This window comes from Drosophila eugracilis, unplaced genomic scaffold (assembly GCF_018153835.1).
Source record: "Drosophila eugracilis isolate 14026-0451.02 unplaced genomic scaffold, ASM1815383v1 contig_75, whole genome shotgun sequence".
Classification (NCBI taxonomy): Eukaryota; Metazoa; Arthropoda; class Insecta; order Diptera; family Drosophilidae; genus Drosophila; species Drosophila eugracilis.
In genome coordinates this window covers 2,104,374-2,132,237 of record NW_024573645.1, presented here as the reverse complement: position 1 = coordinate 2,132,237, position 27,864 = coordinate 2,104,374, and the positions used below count along the sequence as shown (strand labels likewise).

At 43.5% G+C, this 27,864-nt stretch overlaps 1 protein-coding gene across 3 annotated transcripts; it reads left to right on the top strand.

Moving 5' to 3' along the window:
* Positions 1–513: 513 nt before the first annotated feature.
* Positions 514–27,728, top strand: LOC108117506 (dorsal-ventral patterning protein tolloid). 3 transcript variants are annotated; one of them, XM_017229991.2, is made up of 14 exons: positions 514–660; positions 8,066–8,650; positions 21,130–21,476; positions 21,635–22,056; positions 22,535–22,810; positions 23,284–23,523; positions 23,636–24,194; positions 24,282–24,483; positions 24,556–24,820; positions 24,926–25,131; positions 25,340–25,983; positions 26,120–26,300; positions 26,364–26,626; positions 26,701–27,728. In XM_017229991.2, exons 2-14 carry the CDS (start codon positions 8,239–8,241, stop codon positions 27,022–27,024), a joined length of 4,341 nt encoding a protein of 1,446 aa, XP_017085480.2. In that variant the 5' UTR covers positions 514–660; positions 8,066–8,238; the 3' UTR covers positions 27,025–27,728. The 3 variants fall into 3 exon arrangements, with proteins under 3 accessions (XP_017085480.2, XP_017085482.2, XP_017085483.2); XM_017229993.2 differs by having other exon boundaries at positions 514–664; XM_017229994.2 differs by lacking the exon at positions 514–660 and adding an exon at positions 1,578–1,593.
* The last annotated feature ends 136 nt before the right edge of the window (positions 27,729–27,864 follow it).

The window sequence follows — 27,864 nt, the reverse complement described above, 5'->3', positions numbered from 1 at the left end:
TTTTAACTTAAATTACTTCGTTAACTTAATTTTAACGAATTTATATATTATATATTACTTTATTTCGTATATTGATGACAATAATGCTTAAACTTATTTGCTTATTTGAACGTAAAGACATATAAATCAGGGCATATTAAGGGTATATTGATATATTGATTCATTTTTTTGTTTTTTATTTTAAGTATTAAATTATATTGTATTCTTATTTAAAACGTAAAGTTTTTAATTATAATAACTGTTGGGTAATAAGAATATAATTTATTTCCAAAAATAATATTCAAAATAAACAAGTTTTCTTTAAACAATTTTAGGGCTAACACAAAGATCTTTGATCTCGCTAAGGACACTGGCCCCCGCGATGTCTTTTCCTTTGTTGACGCTCGTCGGCAGTTCAAACGCAGCCGCCTGTTGGGCACTTTTCCTCAGTTGTTCTCGGCGCATGCTCTCGGTGGGAACAGTTCGGGGCCCTCTATCTGGCTGCTCTGTTTATGTTCTCAAATCGCGAGCAACTTCGGTCGTGAACGGACGTGCTTTCGCTGTTAAAACGGAATCGGTATCGCGAAACAAAAGAATATTGGCAACAAACTTGTTTGAATCAAATGGCCAAACGCAAAAATCGGTAAAGGGCAAAAGGATAAATCTTTAACGGACAGTGAAGTGAGTGAGTGTTGATTGGTAAAACCAAGATTTCTACCTGCAAGGGATTCGCATTGCTTCCAAGCGGAGTTAAATACAAATACATATATATATATATATTTTTCACCTATTCAACAAGTGAATCAAGGGTTTCTGCTATTCTAATCACTAATTTTGTGCTCGTGATCTTCGCACTCGATTAAATTTCGATTAAGATCGTTGATGTGTGCGTCTGAAGCGTTATCAGTGTCTGCCCTGATCTTTGGTTTAGCGTTATTATTATTATTCATTTCTCTGGTTTCCCTCGGCCGACGACAATAAGTAAACACGCTGTTTTTGTTGAGGATGCTGCTGTCATCGTTGATGTTGCTACCGTACATGTTGCTGCCGGTGTGGATGTTGCTGCTGTTGCTGATAGAAGCGAAGCGCAGCATTCAATGGCTATAAATAAAAAACGGCACGCGGTGTGTGCACCAGTGACAGTCTCCCCCCGGACTCCTCCGGATATTCAGCACCACCAGCATCGCTCGATTTGTGGGTGTTCTGCGTCTTACGCTCACGCTATTATCTCCGCCGTGCGGTTTCCACTTTTCCGCTTTTCATCCCGTTAAATCACAGCGCAGATCTCGTCAATTGGCAATCTAAAGGCCGCCGGCATAATTAAAATAGAATCTTTACTGATACGTATGTGTACGTATGTGTGTGCTTTTTGTTTGTTGCTTGCAATACGGAACAATCGCAAGTCAAGGTGCCCACGAAAAACCGCGAAATAGAAGGGAATTCCTCAACCGGTGGCAACGAACTCGATCTCTCAGACCCAACTCATCTTGTCTGGGCTTTTAATTTTATATTTATTGTTTCTCCGGCTGCCTTCTGCAGCATTCTTTCCCTTTATTTCTGCTTTTGTTGTTGTTGTTGTGACCAACGATCCTCGTTCTTCGACAGCAATTTAAGGTAAGCCCAAAAGGGTCCAGAAAAGGCAGGCATTAGCCCTAATTGGCTCTCGTTTTGGCCCTGGCTTCTTGTCTACAGAACTTTTTCATATGCTGCGCATTTCGTTTGTCTGCTTGCTCTAGATGGATGGTGATGGAAATTTATGCGTAGCGTAAGGCGGCAAAATGAAATGGAAAATATGGAATTTTTTGGTGGGAGGGGGGTAAATGGGGTTTGGATATTTACCCGTAGCACTTCCGCTTGCCAGAATATCAACTTCCGGTGGCGGACAATTGTCAGCTGGGGAAAGCTTTGGTACAAAAGACGCATATTGATATTGTTGCCCAGGTTGCTTATGCTCCAGTAAGCACACCCACACATATAGACACACACAGACAGAAGGACAGGTCTTTCGTCCTTGGGAGCCAGAAAACGCATTTCATTTTTGCTCCACTGAGTTGGCCCTTGTCTGGCAAACGTTTTGTGGCAACTTGGCCATTAAGCATTTCGTGTTTAAGCAGCCCTGCCAGTTTGCCTGGCTACTAGAGGACACAGGAGGACGCTGGAGGACTACAACAGGGTACGACTGGGACAGGACAGCAAGGAATAAAAATTGCCCGCGTATGCATTTCTTAACAACATTTCTCGTCCTGGACACTCGCCCCGCTCCCCAGCGACAACATTTCATTTCATATTTTGTGGCAGCAACGCTTTGAATAGAATTCATTTGGATTCCCACTCCCAGGACTCCTTTTCCTCGTCCATTTCCCTTTGTCAGCCCCTTATTTTCCTCGAACCCTAGGCTACGCACTTCAGACTGATAGCGCGTGCTTAACAAATTTCTGCTGTATTTTTCGATTCTTTTCTTTACTTTTTTTATACACTTTTTTGTCATGGCAATGGGGAATTTTTTCGCATTTTTTGCTGTCGCAGCAGGGTAAAAATTAAAAGCGAATTAAGTTCAAGGAGTGGGTGGCAACGAAGGTGGACAGCCGAAGATAACTGCACTTGACGTCGGACAGACCACAGGCATTATTAAGCCCCAAATTTACCTGGCGACCAAGGCAAGGATGGCAAATCTGTAGAAAAGATTTGAGTTATTTTATGGATATTAGAAAGTGTGTTGTATCTGCTTTGCCAGCCATGCATTGGGGACTTTCCGGCAAGGGTCGAATTTCCACTGAAATAAATTTGTTTATGTTTCATAACTAAAATATGGAATTTATTGCTATTGCCTTGACACAAGTCTTTAAAGAATCTTTATGTTAGGACTTTCTCAACATATTATACCCAACATTTTCCAGCAGTGTTTATCCTCCGAAAAAACAAATATTTCTTCCTATGTAGGCCCAACAGCTGACACCATCCTGCTAACAAGCAGCCGTCGCATTCACATCCTCCAGGTCCTTGAAAGCAGCACCCCCTAATAGAAAGTGTCACCCCAGCAGCTTCGCAAACTCCACGAGTTATTTCTTCTGTATTTTTACTTCATCTTTTGCCACGCCGCTTTTTTCCGCCCCAACCACTTGGTTCCTTACCAATTTTGGTTGCTATAAAGCAAAGTTAATGATATGTCGCAAGTGCTTGTTTGTCTGGGTGTCTCTCTCTCTCTGTGTGTGTGTGTGTGTGTTGGTGAGTGCCTCCACTTCCACTTGGCTGAATCCTGTCATTCCTGCGGCCCCATTGCCGCTCCTCCCATTCCATGTGTAATTAATTAAAGTCTAAGCAGATTTTATATTTCACTTACTTGCCCCGGTTGCAGACTAATTTATGTGTATTTTTGTACTTTGTTATAATATTTTCTCCTAGTAATTATTACCCCAACACTGCTTCGTCTGCAAGATAACTTAATTGGTGTGTGTGTAGTGGTAAAAGCAATCTTAAGTTAAGGATAGCTTATAGATTGCCCTCAATCTAGAGAGTCTTTATTGAGCTTTCAATGGCTTCGATTGCCTTGGCCGTGGCTGGATCCGGCACTTTGTAGTTGGCCAAAACTCAAGTTGGCCCACAAACTTTTCCCTTTTACCATCAGACTTTTCTTTGGGATCGTTTTCACTTGCACGCATTTACATGCCAGAAGTTAAGTCGCCAGTTTTTCTCCACGGGCGGCAGTGATTCCACGGAAATTTGTTGCTCTGGCCTCCCGTTTTTTTTATTTGCCAAATTAAAAGGATTTCACTCGCTTTTCATATTTGCACTGGGGCTGTTTCACGTCGTTTTTTATTCTTTTGATATTTTTATCGCCGGCCTGGCAGGCGTTGAGTCCCCCGCTGACTGCCGACTGCCGACAATTTTCCCACGCAATCACCATAAAAAGAAATCTTTGCCGCCATATTTCTGCTGACTCCCTACCGTTGCTGGACCCCGGCAATTGTTATTCATGACCCGAAACAACGGGGCCGAGATGAGATGAGATGCAAAGGTGCAAAGGCATCCCAGTGCCAGCCAGGGCTCCAATGGGCTGTGTCGGTTCGAAAATCCCTTGGCCACAGGACGCTCGTCATTCGTCGTTGTTAGTATTAATTATTTCTTAACTTTAGTGCCGGACCTGCCAGCCAAGTTTATAAATAAATCGCAGATTCTTTACGAGAGATCCTATGTCCAGCTGTCCGCTCCCTCTATTTTTGCTCCACTGGCCATTTGCATCGTCCTGTTTCTGTTGCAGATTATGACCCCAAAAGTGGGGGGTCGCTTCGTCGGTTGGTTGGTTGGGATGTCTATCTGTCTGCGGGGTATTTTATGGCTGAACTTTATTTACATTCACATGCCGAGCTGCTAAATAATCAGGACTCGGTCCACCCCCTCATTTTGTTTGTATGCCGTGCTCTGCTCTGCTGTGCTTTGCCATACAGTTGCAGGATTCAGGAGCCAGGAGCCGGGATCCAGGATTCAGGATATACACGGATATGCCGCCTGGAGGATGAGTAGGTGGGGGGTTTTTGGCCATGGCCTGACCCGACGTACAAGGGCCACAGGTGCCAGGCAGCCAAGTTTAATTATTTGCCGTTGGCTTTGGATTCGTTTTGGTTCTGGGGTTCTGTGCTTCTGCCTCGGGTTCTCTTCCTTTCGGTGTCCGTGTCCTGGCCTCTGGCCTCCTCCTCTCATTCCATCTGCTTGTCTGTTTGTTTGCCTGTTTGTTGTTAGTTCAGCCGCCTGGCTGCATTTTGCGCTTGTGAAGCATTTTAAATCGCATAAAAGTCGGCCGCAGCAGCAGCAGCAGCAACAGCATCAGCAGTGGCAGTAGGAAAACTCAGACTCCACCACCAGTCTACAGACCCCGATTCATTATACCATTTCGGCTGTCCCGGCCTTTGCGTCAGTAATTGAAATTAAGTTGTTTCCAAATTGAGGCTCCTTATTCACCCACCATCGTTTCGGGCCATCCACTTGTTAGCCAAGTCATGGCCTTATTTTCGGTCTGCATGCCCTGCATTTCGATGTCCTTGAGTGCGGCGAAAATTGTCCAGAAATGCGAAAAGTCGCAAAGTGCTTCGAAATGCACTAAACAACTCGTTTGGCCCGTCGTCGTTTTCTTGCCAGCTAAATTTCAATCCCTCCTCCATCGAAATACATTTGAGTGCCATTTCAATTCATATCTTTGACTTGGGTAGTTTGCAACTGCAAATGTCAAATGTCAAACGGAGAAAATCAAAATTAGGCAAACAAAGAGCTTCCGCTGCGAGTCCTGTCAGGATTTGCTCTTGTAAAACACTAAAAACGCCAGAGACTTCGTAGGCGGATGGGATGGTAAGAGATGGGATGGCAGGATGGTGATTGTGATTGTGAGTCGTCTAGTCCTACTACTCCAAATCAGAGTCAGAGGCAACGGAACCGCCCCGGCTGGAAAACAAGGATTCCCCAGCCACTTGACGCTTGTCATTGTCAGCTCTTGTAGTTGGAAAGTTGCTAGCACTTGACAAGCCTGATTGATGGCCTCGAATGGAGCGAGTTTGGTGCGAGGATGGATACCAGGAGGATATCTGCTTGCTCTCGGTGTACTCTTATCTCATCTAATTAAACTAAAAGTAAATGGCGCGTGCCATTTGAAAATGACATCTTAAAGCTTTTTAAATGCGAATCGAAATGCGAATCAAGGGCCTTCTCTTCGTGGGATCCAAAGGGCACTTCCAACAAATAGATGGATCCCACTTGATGGTCTTGTTTGTTTTGTCAGCTATTACGTAGTAAAGCATTTGTTTACGCTGGCCGATAGTCAATTGACCTGGAACATTGATAAGAATGCACCTCCCAAAAATCCATGTGGGTGCGATAAGAGCGGAGGAGGAGGAAGTAGGATGAGGTTCGCACAAATTCCATAATGAGCAAAGTGGCTGGAAAATGGCAAAGTATAAGGCACTGCTGATGGTGGTGGCAGTGGGCAGGCTGCTTTCACTTCAGCCAATTAACATACTTTTCAACGATTTTCAATTTGCTGCCAGAGACGTGGCAACAAAAGAGAAAAATTCATCAGCAAAGTAGGGGGAGGAGGGTGAGGTAGAAGTACATTTCCAGTAACTTTTCTCCTCTCAACTCACCCATCCCGTGCTTATTTAGTTTGGAATTTATCAATTGAATTTTTAATTTCGCTTAAATGAGAAGGCAGCAGCAACAGTGCCCGTCGTCATCATCATTCTCGTCCTTGCCGTTGGTCCCATGCGGCGTATACGTAATTATGCGAACGTGGATTATGGAAATGGCGGCTTCTTCTGCTGCTCCTGCTCCTACTGCTCCTCCTCCTCCTCCTCCATCTGAAACAGCTCCTGCTGCTGCTCCTTTGCCGAGTGAAATTAAACGAAATGAAATTAAGAAAATATGTTGCACTCCTTTTGCCACGGCTCGCAACTGTTTTGCTTGGCTGCGAAAACTTTCTGTCCAAGGTTTGCCCGTGGAATTGTCTGTGTGGTGTTTGGCTTTATTTGCTAGTTGCCACACCACCACCACCACCATCGTAACCACCACCACCACCACACAAAAGGCAACTTAATTTGCCATAAAAAGCCAGGCGAGTCCTTGATTTGTTTTGTGTGTTTGTATGTGTTTGTGTATAAGCGGGGGCCGGAAATGAAATGATTTAATGAAATTGCCACAATTGCTGGGGAAAATCAGTAGCAGCAGCAGCAGCATCAGCAGCAGGAACACGGTCTGATGACAATGGTTTTGGCCAAACATTCAAGTTAATTGAAAAGGTTTTGTGAATTGTTCTTGGGTTCCCCGTTTCGAGGAGGCTAAGCGATTTTTAATTACCTGTTATTGTGCATCGCACTGGAGGTGCCTGCCCTTCAGGGTTTTCGCTTCGAAATTAATTGAGTGCTAAGTTGAAGGCAGAGGCACTTACCTGTCCTCGTCTCACGGATTTACTGCCTGACCGTTTCCCCCTAAATCGACTTCCTTTCACAGCCTCTCCTTTACCACCATCCCGCCCATCTGTTATATTTTACACCTCCTTTGTCTAAAGTTCTCGAGTTTTTATGATCGCCCAGGGCGCAGATGTTGGGTGCTCCTCATATATATAGTATATATGTATATGTACCAGTATGGTACATATGTAAATAAGACGCCGGGTGTGCACAGATTGAGATTATCTGCCTGATGCCAAAAGAGAGATACATACTCTGTATGGGATAGCAATCTGTGTTTGCCCATCGTCTTGCATCGATTGCATTGGAAGCCTTATCTCGGAATTAGCAAATGTATCCGTTCGGTTGACATTTCCCAGCCAGAATACGCATTCAAATTGCAAATGAAAGTCGGCTTCACGAGACTCAGCCCGATTCGAAATGGGGAATGCATAAGTAAATTGCTTTTCCCCCCACAAAATGTTAATGTTACTGCCGCATTTGATCTGCATTTTCGCAATTTAATCCCCGGAAAATTTCAGCTTTGTATTTACCCATCAATGTGTGTGAAAGTGCGACGTTTATTTCCGCAAAAAAAAAATCGAAAATAAAACAAATATTTCAGGGCCATGAAAAAACAAAAACAGGCGAGCTTTATCGCCTGAAATTGTGGGTCATTTCGAAGGGGTTATCACAGGTTCAGGGGGCTTGGGAACATCGGAGCTACAGTCTAGCAACTAAAAAAAACAACAGAATAGAATAAACACAAAAACAGATGACAGCTCATAGGAATGTTTTTACAAATAACGTTAACAAAAAAGGTTAAAATGCGGTTAAATAATATAATTTAAATCATTTATTTGACATTTTAATTAATTCGAATCACATAATCAGAGAATGAATGAGTCAGGTATAAAAAATAGAAATCTCTAACCTTTCTAACTAAAATCTAAAAAATTAAGTGCAAAACACAGTGCCATTGCACTGAACAAAGGGTTATCAGTGTTTTAGAGAGCTTATAGAGAGAAGAAAAACATTGAGTCAGGGTACATAAATAATTCCATTTAGTCTAGTGCAAACCTGAATGAATCCGCTTCCAACACGGTCCACAATCTAATCAATGTTTTTGCGTTTCTGTTTAACTATTTCAATTGCAGGCCCGGCACGTGCTAATTGAAAATGCAGAAATAATACCAAGTGCAGACTGATAGTTACAACCGAATCCGAACGGGCCAGTGGTCACGGAACGTGGCAAGTGCAACAGAAGCACAACCGGAAAACACAACGTTAAAGAGAACAAAAAGCAACAGAGAATTTGAAGCCCGGTGCGATGCGTAGGAGGCGGGGAACGCCCCTGGGCGTCAGCTGGACGAACTGCGTCCTTATATTGTCCACCGGTCTGCTGGTGGTGCTCATTTCGGTTCATGCCAAGAACCCCAGGCCCCATCGAGGACTACCTGCAACCAGGGATCAGGTGGCGACTGAAAATGCCCACAGGCGGGAACATTCCGTGGATGGCAGTGTCCTACAACGACTATCCGATCCAGAGAAGGACATCGACAGCGAGGAAGAGGGCCTGAAGCACCATCACCTCCACCATCGGCAACAATTCGATGCGTATCTGGGCACAATCCGGCGACTGCGTCGACCCTACCGCAGCAAATACACCATCGAGCAGCTGATGCGCCTGCATGTGACACCAAAGGTATCCGGAGACATTGACATGGATCCCTGCAAGGCCGGTGAGTACGATTACGAATATACGGGGTGCGCATATCCAGGATCCCATATCCCAGATCCAACTTCCCCACGGGTCACGGAAATGGCTTCACATTTGCCTTGCCTCGGCGTTGATTCAACTCCGCCGTAAGCCAATCTCTAAACCCCGAATCTATATATTAACACTGAGAAAAATAAACCTATCTATAAGCTTAAGCAATGATGAATAGTTTCTCCTCTAGCAATTTTCTCAGTTTTGGAAATTTCAGTATAAAGAACTCAGATATTTTTCTCAGTGCAAATCTATATGAGATTGTTCCGATACGCCGAGTCAAGTCGTGGCAAGACAAAAGCTTTGAAAATTGTGTTAGCCTGCGAGTTTGAGTAAAAGCGAAAAGTCTTGTTAACTCGAGACGTAGACAGCCAAACACACACGTGGAAGTGTCTCAGTCTCCACCCACTCGACATTATTTATGGCCACCACCCACCAGCTACCACCAGCACAGGTATCAACCCTAGCTCCAGCAAAAACCCCTGTCAGCCGCTTGTTGCAGCGCTGAAAATTAAGCGCTATTGTGGCATGCTCAGTCCCCATCCTCCTGCCACTCCTTCAACCTCCTTCGATCAGACCCACTCTTCCCGGTTCGATTCAATTGAATTTACCTTAGTTTGCAAAAAAAAAATGTACGAGAGGAAAATAATAAAAAAAAAGCCAAGGGGAAAATGTAAGGAAATTGACTGCGAGAGCAATGCGAATGCGAATGCGTCGGGGACGTATCAATGGCTGTCTTCTCGGCTTGTCCGGATCCCCGTATCCGTATCCACATCTCCAGCTTCGAGTCTGGGTTTGTGTCTGCCACGGGCAGAAGCAGCGACTTCGATTGCAATTTGTCTGCCTCGAAGTGGTAGAAGGCAAGTTTATCTGCGGGTCTATCTATAAGTATTTGCTCACATCAATTGTCAAAAAGTTGCACCCTCCTCCGCAGTAACCTACTCAAGGACAGGCATTCCTCAGGCGAAGTCCTTGCCGAAGAATGCGTATATTGAAGGGGAAATGACTTCCGCCCTAACTATCATCGTTGGCAATGTGTCGTCAATGGCAATTGACAATGGCAAATCTTTTGTGAATTTGCAACATAAATAGCAAACAATTTTTATTTTGTTGTTTTTTTATCAGATTATTTTAATAACCAAAAGCATGCTATTAAAACCCTCATTAATTCAAATATGTTACATTATTAGCTGTATATTTATCAGGTACTCTTTAAATAATTTATTTATTTAATGCATTAAATTATGCCGAAAAAGGTTTTATGGCTATTTGGGGATTAGGCAAATAAGCTTCTCTGATGTTAATAGTTTAATGTAATTCATTTTTTATATCATTCAGTAGCTGAAAAATGATTGAATTTAATGGATGATAGCTGTTTGCTGGTTTGCTTTCTGTAAATTAGTATTATTTTATCAGCTTTAAATGTAATGTAAATTGTTTAAAAAAAATACAAGACTGGTTTTTGTAAACAGCAACTTCTGTAAATCATCTCCCATTTATGAGCATTGTGGCAACCCAACTCCGGGAAATTACTCCAATAGGTACTCTGCTCGAATGGTGAGCCCTTAAAAGCCGATGTCTGGCGCTTCGATCTGCAGATAAGTCACACCGCCACATATATCACCCATCCGAATTCGTGCCCGAGAGGCTGTGCAACTCCGGATTATAATTTCACAATCAATCATGTCCGCTAGGGCGCCGTTTTTTCACTCTCATTCGCACTCTACAATTAATGAATTGTTTGCATTGCCGGTAGCGAGAACCAAAAAAATTGGGTCAAAGTCGATTTGCATTGTACTGGAGAGACCAATGAATGGCTTCCTAATATATGCAAATGCACGCAGCTATCCATGGTTTCCGATTGAAATGGATGGGAGGGGAAAATAAACAACATTTTTACTTCGCCAACTGCACGCACAAAGAAACCTAATTGAATTTCGGAATGGGATCAAATCTACGGCATCCGAAGGGGGCTCTTTCGGCTTCTCGTTCCTGCTAATCAACTTTCAATTGAAGTTGCAGCAATTTGAAACTCGAAAATTTAATTTACCAAAAATGTGCACTGCGTTGCAGACACGAAAATCCCCCAGAGTGTTCAGAACCACATACTATCTCTCTCTCGCTCACACACACACTCACATTACTCAAACAATTTTCCCAGCAAATGCTCGAAAGTTAATTAAGGCCTTTGAAGTAGGAGCACCCATAAGTAGGCAACAGTTTAGCATCGGAAATGCAAGGCTCGTGTCATAATGCGTTCGTGTTGGCTGAAACACTTTAAGGAATTTCACTGCTCTGGCTTGCCGGCTTGGGCTGATGCTTTGTGCTTTGTGCAGATTCGCTAATTAATTTGCTTAAACCGGAGTGCACAAAAGTTCCATCAAAGCGAGCAATACGAACAAAGGCAACAACAATGGTGGCCCAACGAGGCGTGACTCTGGGTGAAGACCCAGAAATCAAACCGCAAATGGCAAATGTAAATGGTCGGGGGAATGCAGCTGGCAAAACCCAAAACCATTCCAACTACCAGAGCCAAGTTGACGACAGTAATGATGACAACAGCATCACAATAACAACCGCAAAGCCAGGACGACCAAAATGTCAGTCGTCGGCGGAGGCGAAGTCGGAAGGCGGAAAAGGAGGCGCGATGGCTTCAAGTGGCCTGGAAGGATGGCGGGGGGCACATTCACACACACAAACATATACAAAGCTCAAACAACCTGCCCAAGTGACTGCAAATAATTTCCCCACCACACCATACACACACACACACACTTTTTAGTGTGGGGATACCCCCTCCCGGCGCGCCCCTTTCAAGATTCACACTCACATTGATAGAGCTCTTGCAAAATGGCAGAATGTCAGAATGGCTCGGCTGAAAGGCAACAAACTAACGCCGCTCGCGCTCCAAATAAAAAGGCACTTGGAAGGCATTGCATGCATAGCTACGGGATGGTGTTGGATGGAACAGCAGGATGCGGGGGTCACGGCGGTATAGAGATGGAAACGGGTAGTGTTTCCAGAGGAAAGTTTCTCCCGAAACGGAGGAATAAATCTTTGGGGGAACGAAACTGCAGTTCAGCTGGGTAATATTGAATATGAACATGCAAAGTGCAGGGAGGAAAAATATTGGATCGCTTTTGATGTGTAGAATACGGAATTTTGTTTAAGGATTTTTGTAACTTCAATTATTTGTATTAATTATTAATTAGAAGTCTGCTTTATTGTTAGTCTGAGCTTCTAAATTTTTTGCAATATTTTTACCATCGTTTTGTAGCCTCCTTTTCCCGCAGTGTAGGCTATATATCCCTTTCGTAATCCAGCGAGTTGATTCCTCCGTACCTGCTTAGTGCCCTGCAGGGCTGTTAAAAAGTCCATCGCTAAGCTAAGCCAGAGCCTGATGCCAGAAACTATTTACAATTCGCACTTTTAGCATTGTGTGCAGACGGATTGAGTTAGTTTGTAGCATTTTCGAGGGGCTCGGATGAGGCTGGGATGGATGTAGGGGCTGCAGGCGCAGATTGTTGGGATTCTCACCGCAAAACAGCCAGCAGGATCAGCTTACAAAGCCACAGAACGTGGCAATGGGCTGGGAAACTTTAACAGGGAAAAGGGAACTTTGTATGCCCTTAATTAAAAACCACATCTATTTAATGCTTAACTTCGTTTCATCTACATAAATAAACGCATAAATTAATTTCATTTCGTGGCCATGTCATGCCAAATAAATTGCTTTCGTTTATGCAAATTAATGTGTTTGCCAAACAACATTGGCCGCAGTCGTTGACCCCAATTCAGCTGTCAGTTTTCACCGGCTTCCAAGTTTCACAACAGGATGACATTAGATTTACAGTCCTCTCGTGAAACTCGTTGCTCTTTAAGCCAGATGACAGAATCAGCATGCTTTTGGACCAAAGCTATCGGACAAATTCAAAAGCGAATCTTGTGCTTCGGTGCCAAAGCGAGACGAACAAAAAGCAAGGAAAAAAAAGGAAGTGCAGCTGCGGAAATGTTAGAAAATCGGAAGTGAGGCAGCTGATTCTGAGTCTCTTGAAAAGGATGAACTCAGCTGAGAGAGGACTTTGACTACATTTGCAGCAGCTTTGACAACATTTATGCACCCTCCCCCACCGCGCACCTGACTTGCAACAGTGGCAAATGTTTACAAATTTAAACAGGAATTTATCGCCTGGATTTCCAGGTGCATTTATTGAAATGGCATTCCCATTCTCATTCATCCCTGCGCACTTAAAACCAAACAAGCAGAAACATGTGTAAATAAAATAAACTTGCATTTAAGCTGTTTACATAATTAATTAATGCCAACAAGAATGGCATGTCACCGGGTGTGGGCAGAGAAGTGGGTGGCTTAGTACAACTGTTGTGGAATTTCAGTCATCAGCTGACAGCAGGATGCATTCCCAAACTTTTTGCTGCATACTTCTCGTCGTTCAAGTGCATATGTGTGTATGTACGTATGTATTTGTACAGGAGTAAACAAACCCACACATGCTCAAACAAAACATGCATACATAAAACAAGCAATTGCCATGTGTCTGAGCAACCTGTTTGCCAGAATTTGTTATCCTCGCCGCCTGTATGCTGCAATCATTGTTTATGCAAATTGGCATAAATAAGCAGGCAAGGCAAACAAGCTCAAAAGCTGCTCAGATAATGCCACAAAATGGAGCTTATGTTCCGGCACACACACATATGTACTATATATTTATATATAATACATACTTATATATAAATCCTTATCCGTGTGAGCGCCTGCAGCTGTGGGCAAGCCGTAATTTATGCAAATCGCATTTTAAATTTGTAAATGTTCTTTTAATTGTTCGGCCAACGCACTGCTGCCCTAGATAGCAACGAAACAGGGCGATACAAATCGAATTAATCCTCTTGGCAACCGATGACCAAACCAGATCTGAACTACAATTTATGATTTCCATTTCGACTTGCCATATCCTTGGATTCGCCCGCTGTTTTTTTGCCCAACTTCCCAGCATGAAAATGGAGTGAAAGCGACAGACCAAAGACAAATTGAATGCGTTATTTCCCCTATTTTTTTGCTTGTTTATTTTCTGGCCAAAGCAAATGCCAAGAATCCAATATGGAATTCATATGCTAGGGAAATAAAATTGAACCAAATCCAGTCAAGCGAACACTGAGCTTCATTTGCAGCAGTTGAACCCTTTTGCTGGCATTACACTCTGTTTCTCTTTATTGGAGTTATGACTAGCTATGCTTTCTTACTTAAATAAATATTATTTTAAAGTATTAAATATTTGCTAAAATCGCACAATCATAGTAGCCCTACAGCCCAAACCGCATTAACATAACAATTCCATCAAATGGTACATGATTTTCATTTGGTTTTTCTGCGAATCAAATAATCCGCTAACGAACACAAATCTAAATTGACAAGAGCTGTTAACTGGATTTGTGATAGCTTTCTGATGTATCTGCAGGCTACTATTAACAAAAATCTATTTAAATAAAACAAAAAAAGAAAGTTCGTAAATTATGAAAAGTATGCCATTAATTGAAATTGTAAAATTGTTGAGTCGTTCAAGCTTATGAAATGATTTCAGGCAGAGTTAGATATTAAGTTTCCCTATATGTAGGCATATTGTGTAACACAAAGCTATTCCTTTTTTATTACATTTTTCCCTCAATGGGAATATTAAATATTTTAAATATTAAAAAATTCCACAAACTAATGACATTCATAAAATATTCTCTAATAAGACAGACGAGAGAGCTGTCCCCGATAAGCAATATATAAACACTCTGCTGATATCTGGAATGAAATTCTGGTTGCTGCCACAAAATGCCTGCATTTAATTTGGCATCATTTGTTGTGAATGTGCGAAAAGTGTACGAAAATAAATGCGGCAGCGACACTTTTGAGGCAACTACACAGTTGATGGCACAATTATCAGATGCAACTGCGAGTGTCGTTTGCTTTGGTTTCCCTGCTAGCAGTGGAGTGGAGGGTAGTGTGGGTGGCGGTGTGAAGTGGTGGGTGTTTTGTGGGTGGGTGCAGAGATTCACAGAGAGTTTATTGAACTCGCCTGAAGAGACGACGGCGTAATAAAGTGCCACCAAAAGTTGAGTAGGTGAACTGAACGAACTGCACTCTAAACACACTCGAATGGACTGCCATATTCACACATCATGGCGAATATGACTGCGCTTTTCAGCCCCATTTCAAATTGAAAAAACATGCGAAAAAAAGATAGAAAATAACTAGATATATATATTTGTATATATACTATCTCCTATTCTCGTGCTCCAAGCGAGAAAAAACTTTTTCTAAAAATGCTTTGTGCGAACGGGAGCTGTTCTTTTTGTTTAGCGGCAATGGAAAATAGTTTTTGTGTCTGCCGTAGGTGCAAAGTGGCCATAGATGCGCAGAGTTGGGCCACCACGAACACTCGTACGTACAGCTGCATAAATATTTCGACGCAGTTGTCCATCATAAATCTGGTGCGGGAACTCAAACATTGGCCCGCTATTGTTTGCCCTCAAGCTCTATCTGCGATTTGGTCCGCAAAGAGGATCTGGGGATGTTTGGCCAGGGGACTGTCCAGTTGGCCAGTTGGCGAGTTGGCCAGCAATAGAAACACATGAATTTCGACCGTCAGTGGTTTTATAAGCCCAGTCCTGGGCCTTTGACCGTTTGGCTACAGTGGTCATGAATGCCAGCCACTCCAAACTGATATCGAGGTGTGTCATTTGGGATTTTCAAACTGGGGAAACTCTTCCATTTCATTAGGATTCATTTTGGTATTCGCCTACCAGAGATAACCATGGGAAACACTCAGATAAATTTGCCACACATGATTAGATTCGTTTATTCAATCATTTGACACTCCACTGAAGCGTGCCACATTTTCTCAAACTTATCGATGCACAGAGGGAAATTGAAGTAAGGAAGTAGGTATTGAAAATGTAAATATAAATTTGGTATTTAAAATGTTGCTATCAAATGATAATGCAAAGTATTTCTATGAAAGACTCCTCTCATTTTTGAAAAGCAAATTGATAAAAACAAATTATAAAATTGCTCTCCAATGTTTCAGCTTAAAATACATTTACGAACGAATAGAAACCGAAGTGATTCTTAAAATCATAGAAGCACATCATCATTCATATCGATTTATATACTTTTGGGCAGGCGAAAAGTGTTTTCCCACCGTACTAATGTTTTTTCGAATAAATAAACAAGCGAAAATCCCCACACACACACACACACCGACGGACACACTCATAAAAAGCAAACAAAAGCCGGAGCCTAAATCGTGCACAAATCCAAAATCTCCTGCCGGGTCACTCGTCACCATCACCACAGTGGCCATCTCTTACTCCATTATTTTGGGGGACAGAGCAGAGCAGAGTAGAGTAGAACAGGGCAGGGTAGAGCAGAGAGAGAGACAGAGCCGGAACTATACGAACATTTGGATTCGGATTCGTAGTGCTGCTGCTTTTGGCTAATGGCTGAGGTCTTCATGCAATCTCTGCTGCCGCCGGATTAGTTTGTCCAACCATATATTCCTCCATCCGTATCCGCATCAGCATCCGCCTCCATCCACCGCCTTCCTTCCTTCCCTACCATTTCGTCTGCATCCGTATGCGATTCTGTCCATTTTGTGTTCGAGTGGTTTATTTGTCCGCCTCTATTTGCCTTGATTTCATCTTTAATTTAGGCAACGCCTGGATGTCCATCCGTTTGCCGGTTTATGGCCTCTTTGCTCGGAGCTGTTTGCCCGCTTATCAAAACATAATTCCGGCCATGATGAATCCTCCGTCCGCCCATTTAACATGTCCGCGGGGCGTAGCCAGCAAATTGAATTTCATTGTTATGGCTACGGTAATTAATACGCACACATACATCTGAATTTACCGAGGGAATGGAGTCCCCTGCACAGATACACACACACACATAAAGGGGGTCACTCTGATATGCATATATTTGTATGTATGCACTTCCGGTCGCTATACGCTCCATGGCAGATTATGCATAATTACAGCCATATTTACAATGCCGCCGGCGGTTTGAAAGCCAACGGGGTTAGCCAGTCAGTTGACCAGTCAAGGCTAATTCTACTTGAATGAGGCCATGGGCCCCTGGGATTAAGACTGAAAGTCAGAAGGATTACTCAAAGAAATCACTAATTAAGCTGCTGTGCGGTTAAATGATGGTTATCGAAAGTTTCTCTTAAGAACTTCAATGTTTTGATAAAGGAAATATGTAGAAAGGATTATAGACTTAAAAGAAGCTTATTGTGATTGCCAAGATTAATTAAAATCGAACTCGAATATCCTTTCAAGGGTGTACAAAGTTAACTTTAGCATTTTTTAACCTTTTATCACTTAATCTGTGTTTTCTGTGAAAACCTATATATATCATATAGGACTTTTAGGATAAAGCCAACAGCGATTTCACATCAAAGCAAATTCCCATTCAATGCCAGACGCAAAGTGCAGATCAATTAGCATTTTTTCCTCGTACCAAATCCTTTTTGAGCCCCCAAGCATTTTTGCTGTTTAATTGCTTGTGTTTTCATTTGCTCACATACTCACTCGTATTTTATTTTATGACACAACCGGCCGAGCATTGACATCAGCCAAAGAGCACAAAAGCCATAAATAACAACAACAGAAAAAAAGGAAAGGAAAATGAGCCCCAAAATAACCAGGGGAGAAGCAAAAAAAAGCAAAAAGGTGAAATGAAAGCGTACCCAACTGACCTCAACAATGGCAATCAGTCGACGTGCTCTCTTCAATTATTTGCTTTTGACCCACAAAATGGACGACCAACTCTGGATGTTACCACCGCAACTGATGCGATGCGTCAAGTGCCGGGGCATGCTGCTTCTGCTTCTGCTTTTCGCACGTATAAACCATGGCCCGGAGCGAATAATCAGTTGGAATCAGTTGGGTGGGTTTTATTTTTAATTAAACTGGCAGTTGGCAGTCGCGAGATCCGTACGGAGAACTCATAAAGTGGGCAGAACAGGGTAGAGTTGCCCTTGTTGGAACATTACGCATACGCCGCATGGTAAACGATTTAGGGGATAGGGGAAAAGGGAAAGTGCAGTCGGCAGCCAGAATGTGTTAAACATTTTTGTGGCCGCCGTTAAAAGGGTGCGCAAACTGGACTTGGATGCGGATTCCCTCTAAAATGGCACGTTTTGTGCGTCAGTTCGTTAGTGTGAATGATGTGGGTGGACTAGGGACTAGGGAACAAGGGCTAAGGACCAAGGATAGAAGACTATGTGGGTAGAGGGAAACGCTCAAAAATTTAATTACTTTCACTTGTGCGAACTGTTTGTCTCCCAGTCAGAGTGGACGAGACGGCCAAAGGCATTTAACGTAAATGTAATGAAATTGCAGACTTGGACGGTTTGTGCCACGCACATTGGATGCTTTCCGTTTCCATTCTGCACAGTGAAGGATCAGCCGTCACCGTTAACCTAGGCCGTTAGCACTCCTTGTGTTTGTGGGTGGCAAGTCTGCCTGGCTCTGTCTGCAATGCATTATGCGGCAAGTTTTCTCGCCTGGTGAGCTGCTGCTCCTCAGAGTGCAACGTCTTTTTATTGCCACGTCCAATGTCCACTTCCGTATTTCTGCTGCTCCGTTTGGAGGACGGCGAATGTTAACGGGATTAAATGCCAACTGGGAAACGTGTTTAGCTTGAGTTACTTTCGCCTCGGTTTTAGTTTCCCTTTTGCCTGCCATTTCAGCTTTGTTCTCTCCCTTTTGCTTTAGCCAACATCCAAATCAATCATCCGCCATGTGGGATGTGCTGTGTTTTAAATTTAAATTTCATGTATGCACAGCCACGCAGGCGAAACATATATATATATATATATATATATAGATATTTAATTCACAACAGGGCACACGTGTTCGCAGCACTGTACAGATTTTCCCGATTGTGTATGTAAATATTTGCGCAATTCTAGAAATTTGTTTGACTGTTAAATCAAATGTAAATACGATATGTTTTCAAAGTCAACATGCTGCAATTGCAGCAAAAACAATGGCGAAAAAAGGCAACTAGGAAAAAGGGGAGGAAAACGTGAGCAGACTGAATACAGAAATCTTGATGATGTGTAATTTAATTCAGATTTTACAGCATGTCGAGCCATGGCTTATCTTTTGAATTGCCTGGATTTATATTTCATAAAAAGATTCTCATAGAATTTAGGATTTTTATCCAAAGAGCAAATTCCGATCTTTGACAGAACCATAACCAGAATCGTCTCAGTGCTCTGAAGTTTGGTATTTTGTGGGTGTTTCTTTTTTTTTTTGGGTGGCCAACGCCATTTCCTGTTTATTCTCCTTTTGCTCGAACTGCAACAAGGCGACCACAGTTCGGTTACGGTGCGTATGATTGACATTGATTGGAGCACTGCCAAACACAAACTGTGCGGTCTGTGTTCCTGTTTTCTCTTTCGGTCTTCTGCTGCCTGTAAGTATGTGTGCCATGATTGCCATACTCTGCTGCACTTTCGGGAACTAAATCAAAAAACGTTTGCAGCTTGATAAATATGTAATTTGCAATTTTGGCCAAAACAACACGCAGCCGTAAAGCAAAACCAAAATCAGGAGTTACAAAACCAAACAATATGCACATGCTTCTGCAAGGGGTTTCTCCAAGTACAGTGAGTACTTTATAGACAAAAGTATTTGTAACTAAGGGAATTTCAAGAGTTTAGAGTTTATCACTAAATGAGCAATTATTTAACTTAAATATTTTAAGATATAGTAAACTTTATTAGGATTAAAGTGGGTATATTGAATGTTTTCCACTCGAAAAACCATACTAAACGCTTTCTGAATGGAACTCAAAGGAGAAGTGTTTACTAAAATGAAAAACAAACATGGGACTGCAGAATATAAGACCTAAAGTTGCAATTTAGTAGTCTCTATATCCCATTTAATTACTTTCTATGTTATTACGAACTTGCTCTTTGAAAGGCAACAAATCCATGATTATTACCCAAAGGATACGTGTACAGCCAATTGCGTATCAAGTAGAGATGGATTTTACGGCCTGCCTGCCCAGACTGCCTGCCCAGCCTGGCCACGCTGCCACACTGCACTCTGACCCACTTCCCAACAAGTTAGACTCACAGTTGAGACTCAAAGATGATTGGTTTTGCCGCTCCAGTTGTAATAATCAAATTGCCAGCACCCGTATCTGCATCGGTACATCGGAGTTTCACAGTTTCCCCTTTAGATTCCGAGCTGAGAACTCGGAAATCGGAGATGGACAGGCGGAGCAGGTGAATAGGGAGAGATGGGTGTAGATGGGTGTCGGGAGGCGGAAGCGAAGGAAAAGTCGGAAGGGGAAGCGAACAGAGATCCAGAGGTGGAATGTGGGCCACGTTGAGCGGCCTTCAGAAGTCAAAAGGCGTTAACGTTAATGCCGCCCTATCACGAGCTGACTGGAATATCCACATCCACTCGAGAAGGCTCCACTGTGCCAGCCGTGTAAATAGCATGAATGCAATTTTATTTTATTTATGTTTGAATTAAGCTGAGCTCCGAGCAGCCAACCAGCAGCATTTCACCGGGAGCACTCAGACAGTCTTTATAGGCAAATGAATTGCTCTATCCGTGAGCTTATTTGCCCAAATGCTGGGAGTTTCTCTAGTTTCGACATGAAAAATAAGGATTCATGTTGACAGAAAGCTAAGAGATAGTTTTAAATGATATGTATGAAAATTAAGACGAATTTATGGGGAATTTGAATGTGGCAGAGTCTCTGCAGTTCGTTCTTGGTGTCTAGTTTATGTTTCTTTCTCCCTTTTTTTGTTGCAATGTGCAAACGCACTTAATTAATTTTGTTTAACATGTCTGAGGCAGACAGGGCAACAATTTCATATTTTGCTTGTTAACTGTTATCGTTGTTGCTGCCATTTTTACTGGCCAATGGCCACGGGCCACCACACTCTCACACACTCTCATATGCATATTACGTATACGCTGCGTGGGTAAACAAAAGCATCAGCTGGCCAGGAATCCCTTAGTCCCGTTGTCCCGTTGTCCTGCAGTCCAGCTGTCCTGCTGTCTGCTGTCCCAGCTGTCCCGCTGATGCACTGATTAAATGGATATGCAGAGTGTGTCTATCCAACCGCCTGGCGAAATAACTGTCAGTGCTCCACGGCTTTATATTCGCACGATATGGCCATGGCCAGTAGATTGTTGTCAGTGCGAATTATAAATTACCAGCTGGGAGCAACGGACCGCCAGCTAACCAACCGCCGAATGAGTACGGATGAGCGGGCTGGGGAGCCACATGAAATTTCAATTAAAATAAAAATTTATACGCTTTTCGCCATGTCGCTTATAATTAAAAACAATTTGTAAGTTATGGGGAGCAGTGCTATAATGCCCCTAATTTAAATCGCTTTATCTCTGGCCTTGCAGGCGGTTTCATGGGCGACATTGCCTTGCCGGAGGGCGATTCCGGCCCTGTGGTGGCCCACACGCCCATCGACGACGAGGACCTGGAGCGACAGGAGGTGGAGCAGCTGATGGCAGACGCCCCGGGTACGGTCCACGACCCCGCTTCCGTTTCCGGTCCGGCTTCTGGGCCGACCAAGTTCAATGCCACTTTTCAGCTGGATCTGGAGAAGCTCAAGCAGGAGGTCTACCACGAAGGTCTGCAGGTGGAGGAGGAGGGCCTAACCGACATCATCCGCAAGAAGACCAAGCTGCCCAGTTCGGGTCCGGTCAACCTAAAAGCTGGACAGTCCCCATTGCAGCAGAGTCAGGTATGTTATAAAAGAAAAAATGAAAGGACTATTAGAGATAATATCAGTGGCATTAAATCAGTCGTTAGCATTGCCTGACCTATTAATTAAAGTTTAATATTAATACTAAAACCTTTTCGATTAAAAAATTAATTAAATTTGTTATTTTATACCCCTAGAGTGCCAATGAACCCGTGAAGCCCGGTTCAGAATCACCATCCGATTATGCCCAGGCCTCCAGCTACAAGAACGAGGTGCTGCCTCCATCTGAGCAACGAGTCCATGCAGACAAGCCTGCCAGGCTAACGCTGGTCGAGATTGGCTCCAAGTCGGGCAACAAGACGCAGTCACTGCATCGCAATGTAGATACACGAAAGATTCAGTCGGACAACAAGGACATCGAGGACGATTCGGGTAATAACTTTGTAGCGGAAAGAAGGCCATCACATATTGTGCCCACTTCCCTGCCAGAGCAGCGATCCACTCCAGCTCATGTCTATAGCAATGCCGGAGGCAATGGAATGCAGTTGGACGATGAGGTGGACTTCTTACATTCCCGTGGAGTGGTGAGGAGGCGGCACAGACGAGGACCAAAGCAGCGGTAAGTCAAAAAAGATAGAATTTCAGTGAAATTCCAGGGAATTTTTTGTTTAAAATTTTACCAGAATTTGTTGCATTTTAATGTCAATTTATTTTGATATGTTAAACTCAGTATTAAGTAATGGTTAGTCATGGTTTAAATCAGCATATTTGTAGATAAAACACATAAATTTTCATTAGGGAAATGAAATAATTTAAAAACAAATTTAATAAAGGTAAACATAAATGGTTTAATTAAAAGTTTTCTTTTCCATTTTACTGCTACTGAACTCAAACATTAATTTATGAGTTGATTTATGAATGACAAATAGGAAATTGTTTTCCAATTAAAGGAATTTCAAATGCTGTCAATTAGTTTAATAAAATGGTCATATGGTTTCAGTATGACTTAATTTAATTATGTTTTTCATTCGATATGAGGTCTCTAGGCACGCTTTGCTCCCATTTAAATTTAACATTTTTTGAAATACCCAACGCAGACGCAGCAACCAACATTTGGAGCACGAGGCCAAGTTGCAAAGATTACGAGAGGAGCTAAGTCGGCCAGTGGTCGAGGGTCACAACCACCGCCAGACGCATCACCAAAAGCAGCAGAACCACCATCACCAACACCACCAGAGCCACCATCGCAAGAAGCACCGGCGTCAGCACCGACGACGTGGTCAAAGCACCACGCAATATGTGAATCATTCCCCGCCAGGATTCAATCAATCGGTCCAGCAATCTGTGTCCGAAATGGATTTGCTGAATGCAGAGTAAGTTCGTGGAATCCCCACCAACTTTGGGCACCCCCGCATCCCCTGGTGTACCACTGCCGCCACATCCGTTTCCGTTGCCATTTCCAGGCCCCACTGTAAATTGCTGGCCATTTTCATTCAGAGGTTTTTCGGCATAAACTTTAAACAAACAGCAGCCATTTTGCCAACTCACACAGACACACACAAACAAGGCCGGCTCATTCACACACACACAGAGGCTCATTGCTCATTGTGCGGTTGTATGAGTGTGCGTTTCTTTATGTATGAGTGTGTGTGTGTGTGTTTGTGCATGTTAAAAGTTATGAATTTTAATAGAAATTCGCGTGCCAAAAGTTGTGCCATACAACAACAGTGAAAAATGTATGGAAAACTGTTGGCAATTAAAATTACGCATACGCCACGTAAAACTTTTTGCCCGCGGCTTTCAAAAATCATCCATAGCTAACAAGTAGAAATCCCTTCTTCACCAGCACGCCCAAGGACGAAGAGCAACTGCGTCATCGTGTGGCCCGTGCCGTCACCGCCAAAAAGGAACGCATCTGGGACTATGGAGTAATTCCCTACGAAATCGACGGCAACTTTAGTGGCATACACAAGGCGCTCTTCAAGTTGGCCATGCGTCACTGGGAGAACTCCACGTGCATTAAGTTCGTGGAGCGAGATCCGGAGATTCATCCTAATTACATAGTGTTTACAGTGCGCAGCTGCGGGTAAGTTTGTATTCTTTTATTTATATTTAATTTATAGTTATAAATTTAATTTATAAATTATTTTTAATATATATTTTATACCTTCCTTTCTTAAAACCCTTTTCTTTATCAGATGCTGTTCCTTTGTGGGCAAGCGTGGCAATGGACCCCAAGCCATTTCCATCGGAAGAAACTGCGACAAGTTTGGCATTGTGGTCCATGAACTGGGTCACGTGGTTGGCTTCTGGCACGAGCACACGCGTCCCGATCGGGAGAAACACGTGGTGATCGAGCACAATAATATTATGAAGGGTCAGGATTACAATTTCAATATGTTATCGCCGGATGAAGTGGACTCTTTAGGGATGGCCTACGATTACGACTCCATCATGCACTATGCAAGGAATACCTTTTCGAAGGGCACTTACTTGGACACCATACTACCCATTGAGATGAAGGGACGAAAACGACCGGAAATTGGCCAGCGATTGCGCCTGAGCCAGGGTGACATTGCCCAGGCCAATTTGCTTTACAAGTGTCCCAAGTGCGGTCGCACCTTCCAGGAAAGTTCGGGGATTTTTGCATCACCCTCGCACTATACGGCAGGAGCTTTGACTAATGAAACGGAACACTGCGAATGGCGGATAACGGCCACCTATGGAGAAAGAGTGGAGTTGAAACTGGAGAACATGGTAAGTCTTTTCAGCTATTCTAAGATTGTGTTATAATCCTTAATATAATAACTTACTATATTATATATACTCCTTGATTTCCCCTAGAATATTTTCAAGTCGAACAACTGCGAGACGGACTACCTAGAGATTCGGGATGGCTATTTCGAGAAGTCCCCGCTCATTGGGCGCTATTGTGGAAAGGTGGATGAAAAGATGGTGATCCGGACAGAGTCCAGTCGCATGCTGCTCACCTATCTGAACACCCACCGCAGCGAGGGCTTCAGGGGCTTTAAAGCGGAGTTTGACGGTAAGTGGGGGAATACGAAGAAATGGGGAATGAAAGTGGTCCTTGCCAGTTCCTGACATTCCATTTCCCTAGTTGTTTGCGGTGGCGAGCTGTCCGTGGACGATGCCGTGGGCCGTTTGGAGTCGCCCAACTATCCACTGGACTATTTGCCCAACAAGGAATGCGTGTGGAAAATAACTGTGCCCGATAGCTACCAGGTGGCGCTGAAATTCCAGTCCTTCGAAGTGGAGAACCACGACAGCTGTGTCTATGACTTCGTCGAGGTACGAGACGGTCCTGCCCAGGATTCGCCGCTAATTGGCGTTTTCTGTGGCTACAAGCCGCCGCCGAACATGAAGTAAGTGTGTGCCACTGTAGAGGATGCCTCATCCGTTCCTCCTCCTTAACCAAAAAAAGAGAAATAAAAACGGAACTCTGCTTTTGTTCGGCGTCCCTTTTGCAGGTCAAGTGGCAATTCGATGTACGTGAAATTTGTGTCGGACACATCGGTGCAGAAGGCGGGCTTCTCGGCCGTGTTCATGAAGGAGGTGGACGAGTGCGAGACCCAGAACCACGGCTGCGAGCACGAGTGCATCAACACTTTGGGGGGCTACGAGTGCAGCTGCCGCATTGGATATGAACTGCACAGCGACAAGAAGCACTGCGAAGGTGGGTTAACAGAGGAAAAGTGCCGCAAAATCGAATTATTTAACTTTATATTTAAGAATAAGAAAACTTTCCCTATTAAAAAGTGAATAAATAATTAGTTGTTCTTTAAGAATCACTTCATGAATTTAGGAATTAAGTAATAAGAAGTTATTTCCGGTGTAACCTGAATGACTACTAATGCCATATCTACATTCCTCTTTTAATTTAGATGCCTGTGGCGGCGTTATCGAATATCCGAATGGCACCATCACCTCCCCCTCGTTCCCCGAGATGTATCCTCTGCTGAAGGAGTGCATCTGGGAGATTGTGGCCCCGCCCAAACACAGGATATCGCTGAATTTTACCCACTTTGATCTGGAGGGGACTGCTCATCAGCAGTCGGACTGCGGTTACGATTCGGTTACTGTCTACTCCAAACTGGGTGAGAATCGCTTGAAGAGGATCGGAACATTCTGTGGCTCCACCATTCCGCCCACGGCAACATCCGAAAGCAATGCCCTTAGGTTGGAGTTCCACTCGGACAAGTCCATACAGAGGTCCGGATTTGCTGCTGTATTCTTCACTGACATTGACGAGTGTGCCGTGAATAATGGAGGCTGCCAGCATGAGTGCCGAAACACCATTGGATCGTACATCTGCATGTGCCATAATGGGTATTCCATGCACGAAAATGGCCACGACTGCAAGGAGGGGGAGTGTAAGTATGAGATTTCCGCACCCTTCGGCACAATCTTTAGTCCAAATTACCCGGATTCCTATCCGCCAAATGCGGACTGTGTATGGCACTTCATCACTACACCTGGTCATCGTATTAAGCTGATTTTCAACGAGTTCGACGTGGAATCGCATCAGGTGAGCATCTCTAATGAAAAGGATTTCACATTTAAACTAAATAAAGATAAAAATGTTCCTATTTAGAAGATTCGTTAAGAAGATTTTAATGTCAGACATCCTCTAAACCCTTTCTTTTATTTTCTACCTATTCAAGGAATGCACCTATGACAACGTGGCAGTTTACGATGGGGAATCTGAGTCCAGTTCAGTTCTGGGTCGTTTTTGCGGAGATAAGATTCCCTTCCCCATCTCCTCCACCAGCAATCAGATGTACATGGTCCTCAAGACGGACAAGAACAAGCAGAAGAACGGATTCACGGCATCTCATTCGACGGGTAGGATGACTTTGCAATTGTAAACCAAACCTTGGGTCCATCATGACGATAATTTACTTGCAGCCTGTGGAGGTTATTTGCGTGCCACCAGCCAAGTGCAGCAGTTCTACTCACATGCCCGGTTTGGTAACCAGGACTACGACGATGGCATGGACTGCGAGTGGACCATCGCGGCACCGGATAACAGCTATGTCCAGCTCATATTCCTCACCTTTGACATCGAGAGCAGCGAAAACTGCACCTTCGACTATGTGCAGGTGTTCTCTGACATAGACGACGTGTTCGGACAGTATGGACCCATGTACGGACAGTACTGTGGCAATGTGGTAAGTAAAACTTGCTAGGTCATCCTGAGAAATGGTCATGGAAATTAAATCCCTGCCACATCTATGTCTTACAGCTTCCGCAGGACATCAACTCGATGACCCACTCCTTACTGGTTCGCTTCAAAACTGATGGCTCGGTGCCAATGAAGGGATTCTCTGCCTCTTACGTGGCAGTGCCCAATTCCGGGGAATACGATCACTCCGACGAGGATGTGGAGAACTCTTACAGTTCCGAGGCGGTCACACCGTTTCCGGGTTCCTTGAAGAGCATGTACATCGAGGACACGCAGGAGGAGACCGACGAGTACAGTGACTTCAGCGGGAATCAACTCGTTTTCAATGGACAGTACCGGGGTCGCTATAGTTTGCCCAATCGATACTACTCCGGAAAGGCATAGAGTAACGTCGGGATTACTGACCGGGCGCTAAAATTCATGACAATATATTAAAAACGGAATTTATTTAACAGATTTAAGCATATCGTGGCGTACATAAAAAACAAGTTTCTCGATCTTCCACGCGCACTCTTCTGGGAAGACCTAGAAGGATATAATCAAGAATCTCGTCTAGGTCCAGGCGATCCAATACTAGTTTTAGGCACTCGAAAACAAAACGTTAGGTTCCAGCAGCAAGTCAGCTAAGATCTGTGGTGGCAATTACTTAGACCTATGACATACATGTAATGTACTTTGATTAGACTTCTCTAGACTCTTTAGCTAAATGTGCAATTTCCCCTCCTTTTGCATTTCACTGATCTAACTCTGAAGCATTTTCTTCTCGGACTTCTATTTTAATGTGCCATATTTAATGGTGCAGCGCATTTCGTTAAGCATCTTAGGATAAGTCGATGGTCGGCCCATATCAAAATCGGAACGGAATTTAGGATAGCACAGAGATAAACACATATCTTCGGATGCACCGAAAGTGGAAAATCCTTGTAGATGGATAATGAAGAATCGGAATCCTTTAATGTGAGGACACACTGAACTTTTCACGCAGACATATGTACAACTCTTGGATATTTGACTCAACTTAATACGTAATTAAATCTATACATACATACTATTAAAACTTGCATAGTAACTATGTTTTAAAACCAAAACATAACGAGTTTGAAATACATTATTTTCTGGGGTTTATTGGTTTATGGCCCAAGTTCCACCTTGCCATTTCAGGCAGAAGCGCCATGGCTCTTGCTGAATAGCATTTAGAGGTGGAATTACCGCGAAACGTTTCGT

Bases quoted from the DNA above. Each gene is read 5' to 3' on its own strand.
- LOC108117506 (XM_017229991.2), top strand. From the start codon at position 8,239: ATGCGTAGGAGGCGGGGAACGCCCCTGGGCGTCAGCTGGACGAACTGC. The intron at 24,484-24,555 runs GTAAGTGGGGGA...CCATTTCCCTAG, and splicing joins CTTTAAAGCGGAGTTTGACG to TTGTTTGCGGTGGCGAGCTG. The intron at 25,132-25,339 runs GTGGGTTAACAG...CTTTTAATTTAG, and splicing joins CGACAAGAAGCACTGCGAAG to ATGCCTGTGGCGGCGTTATC.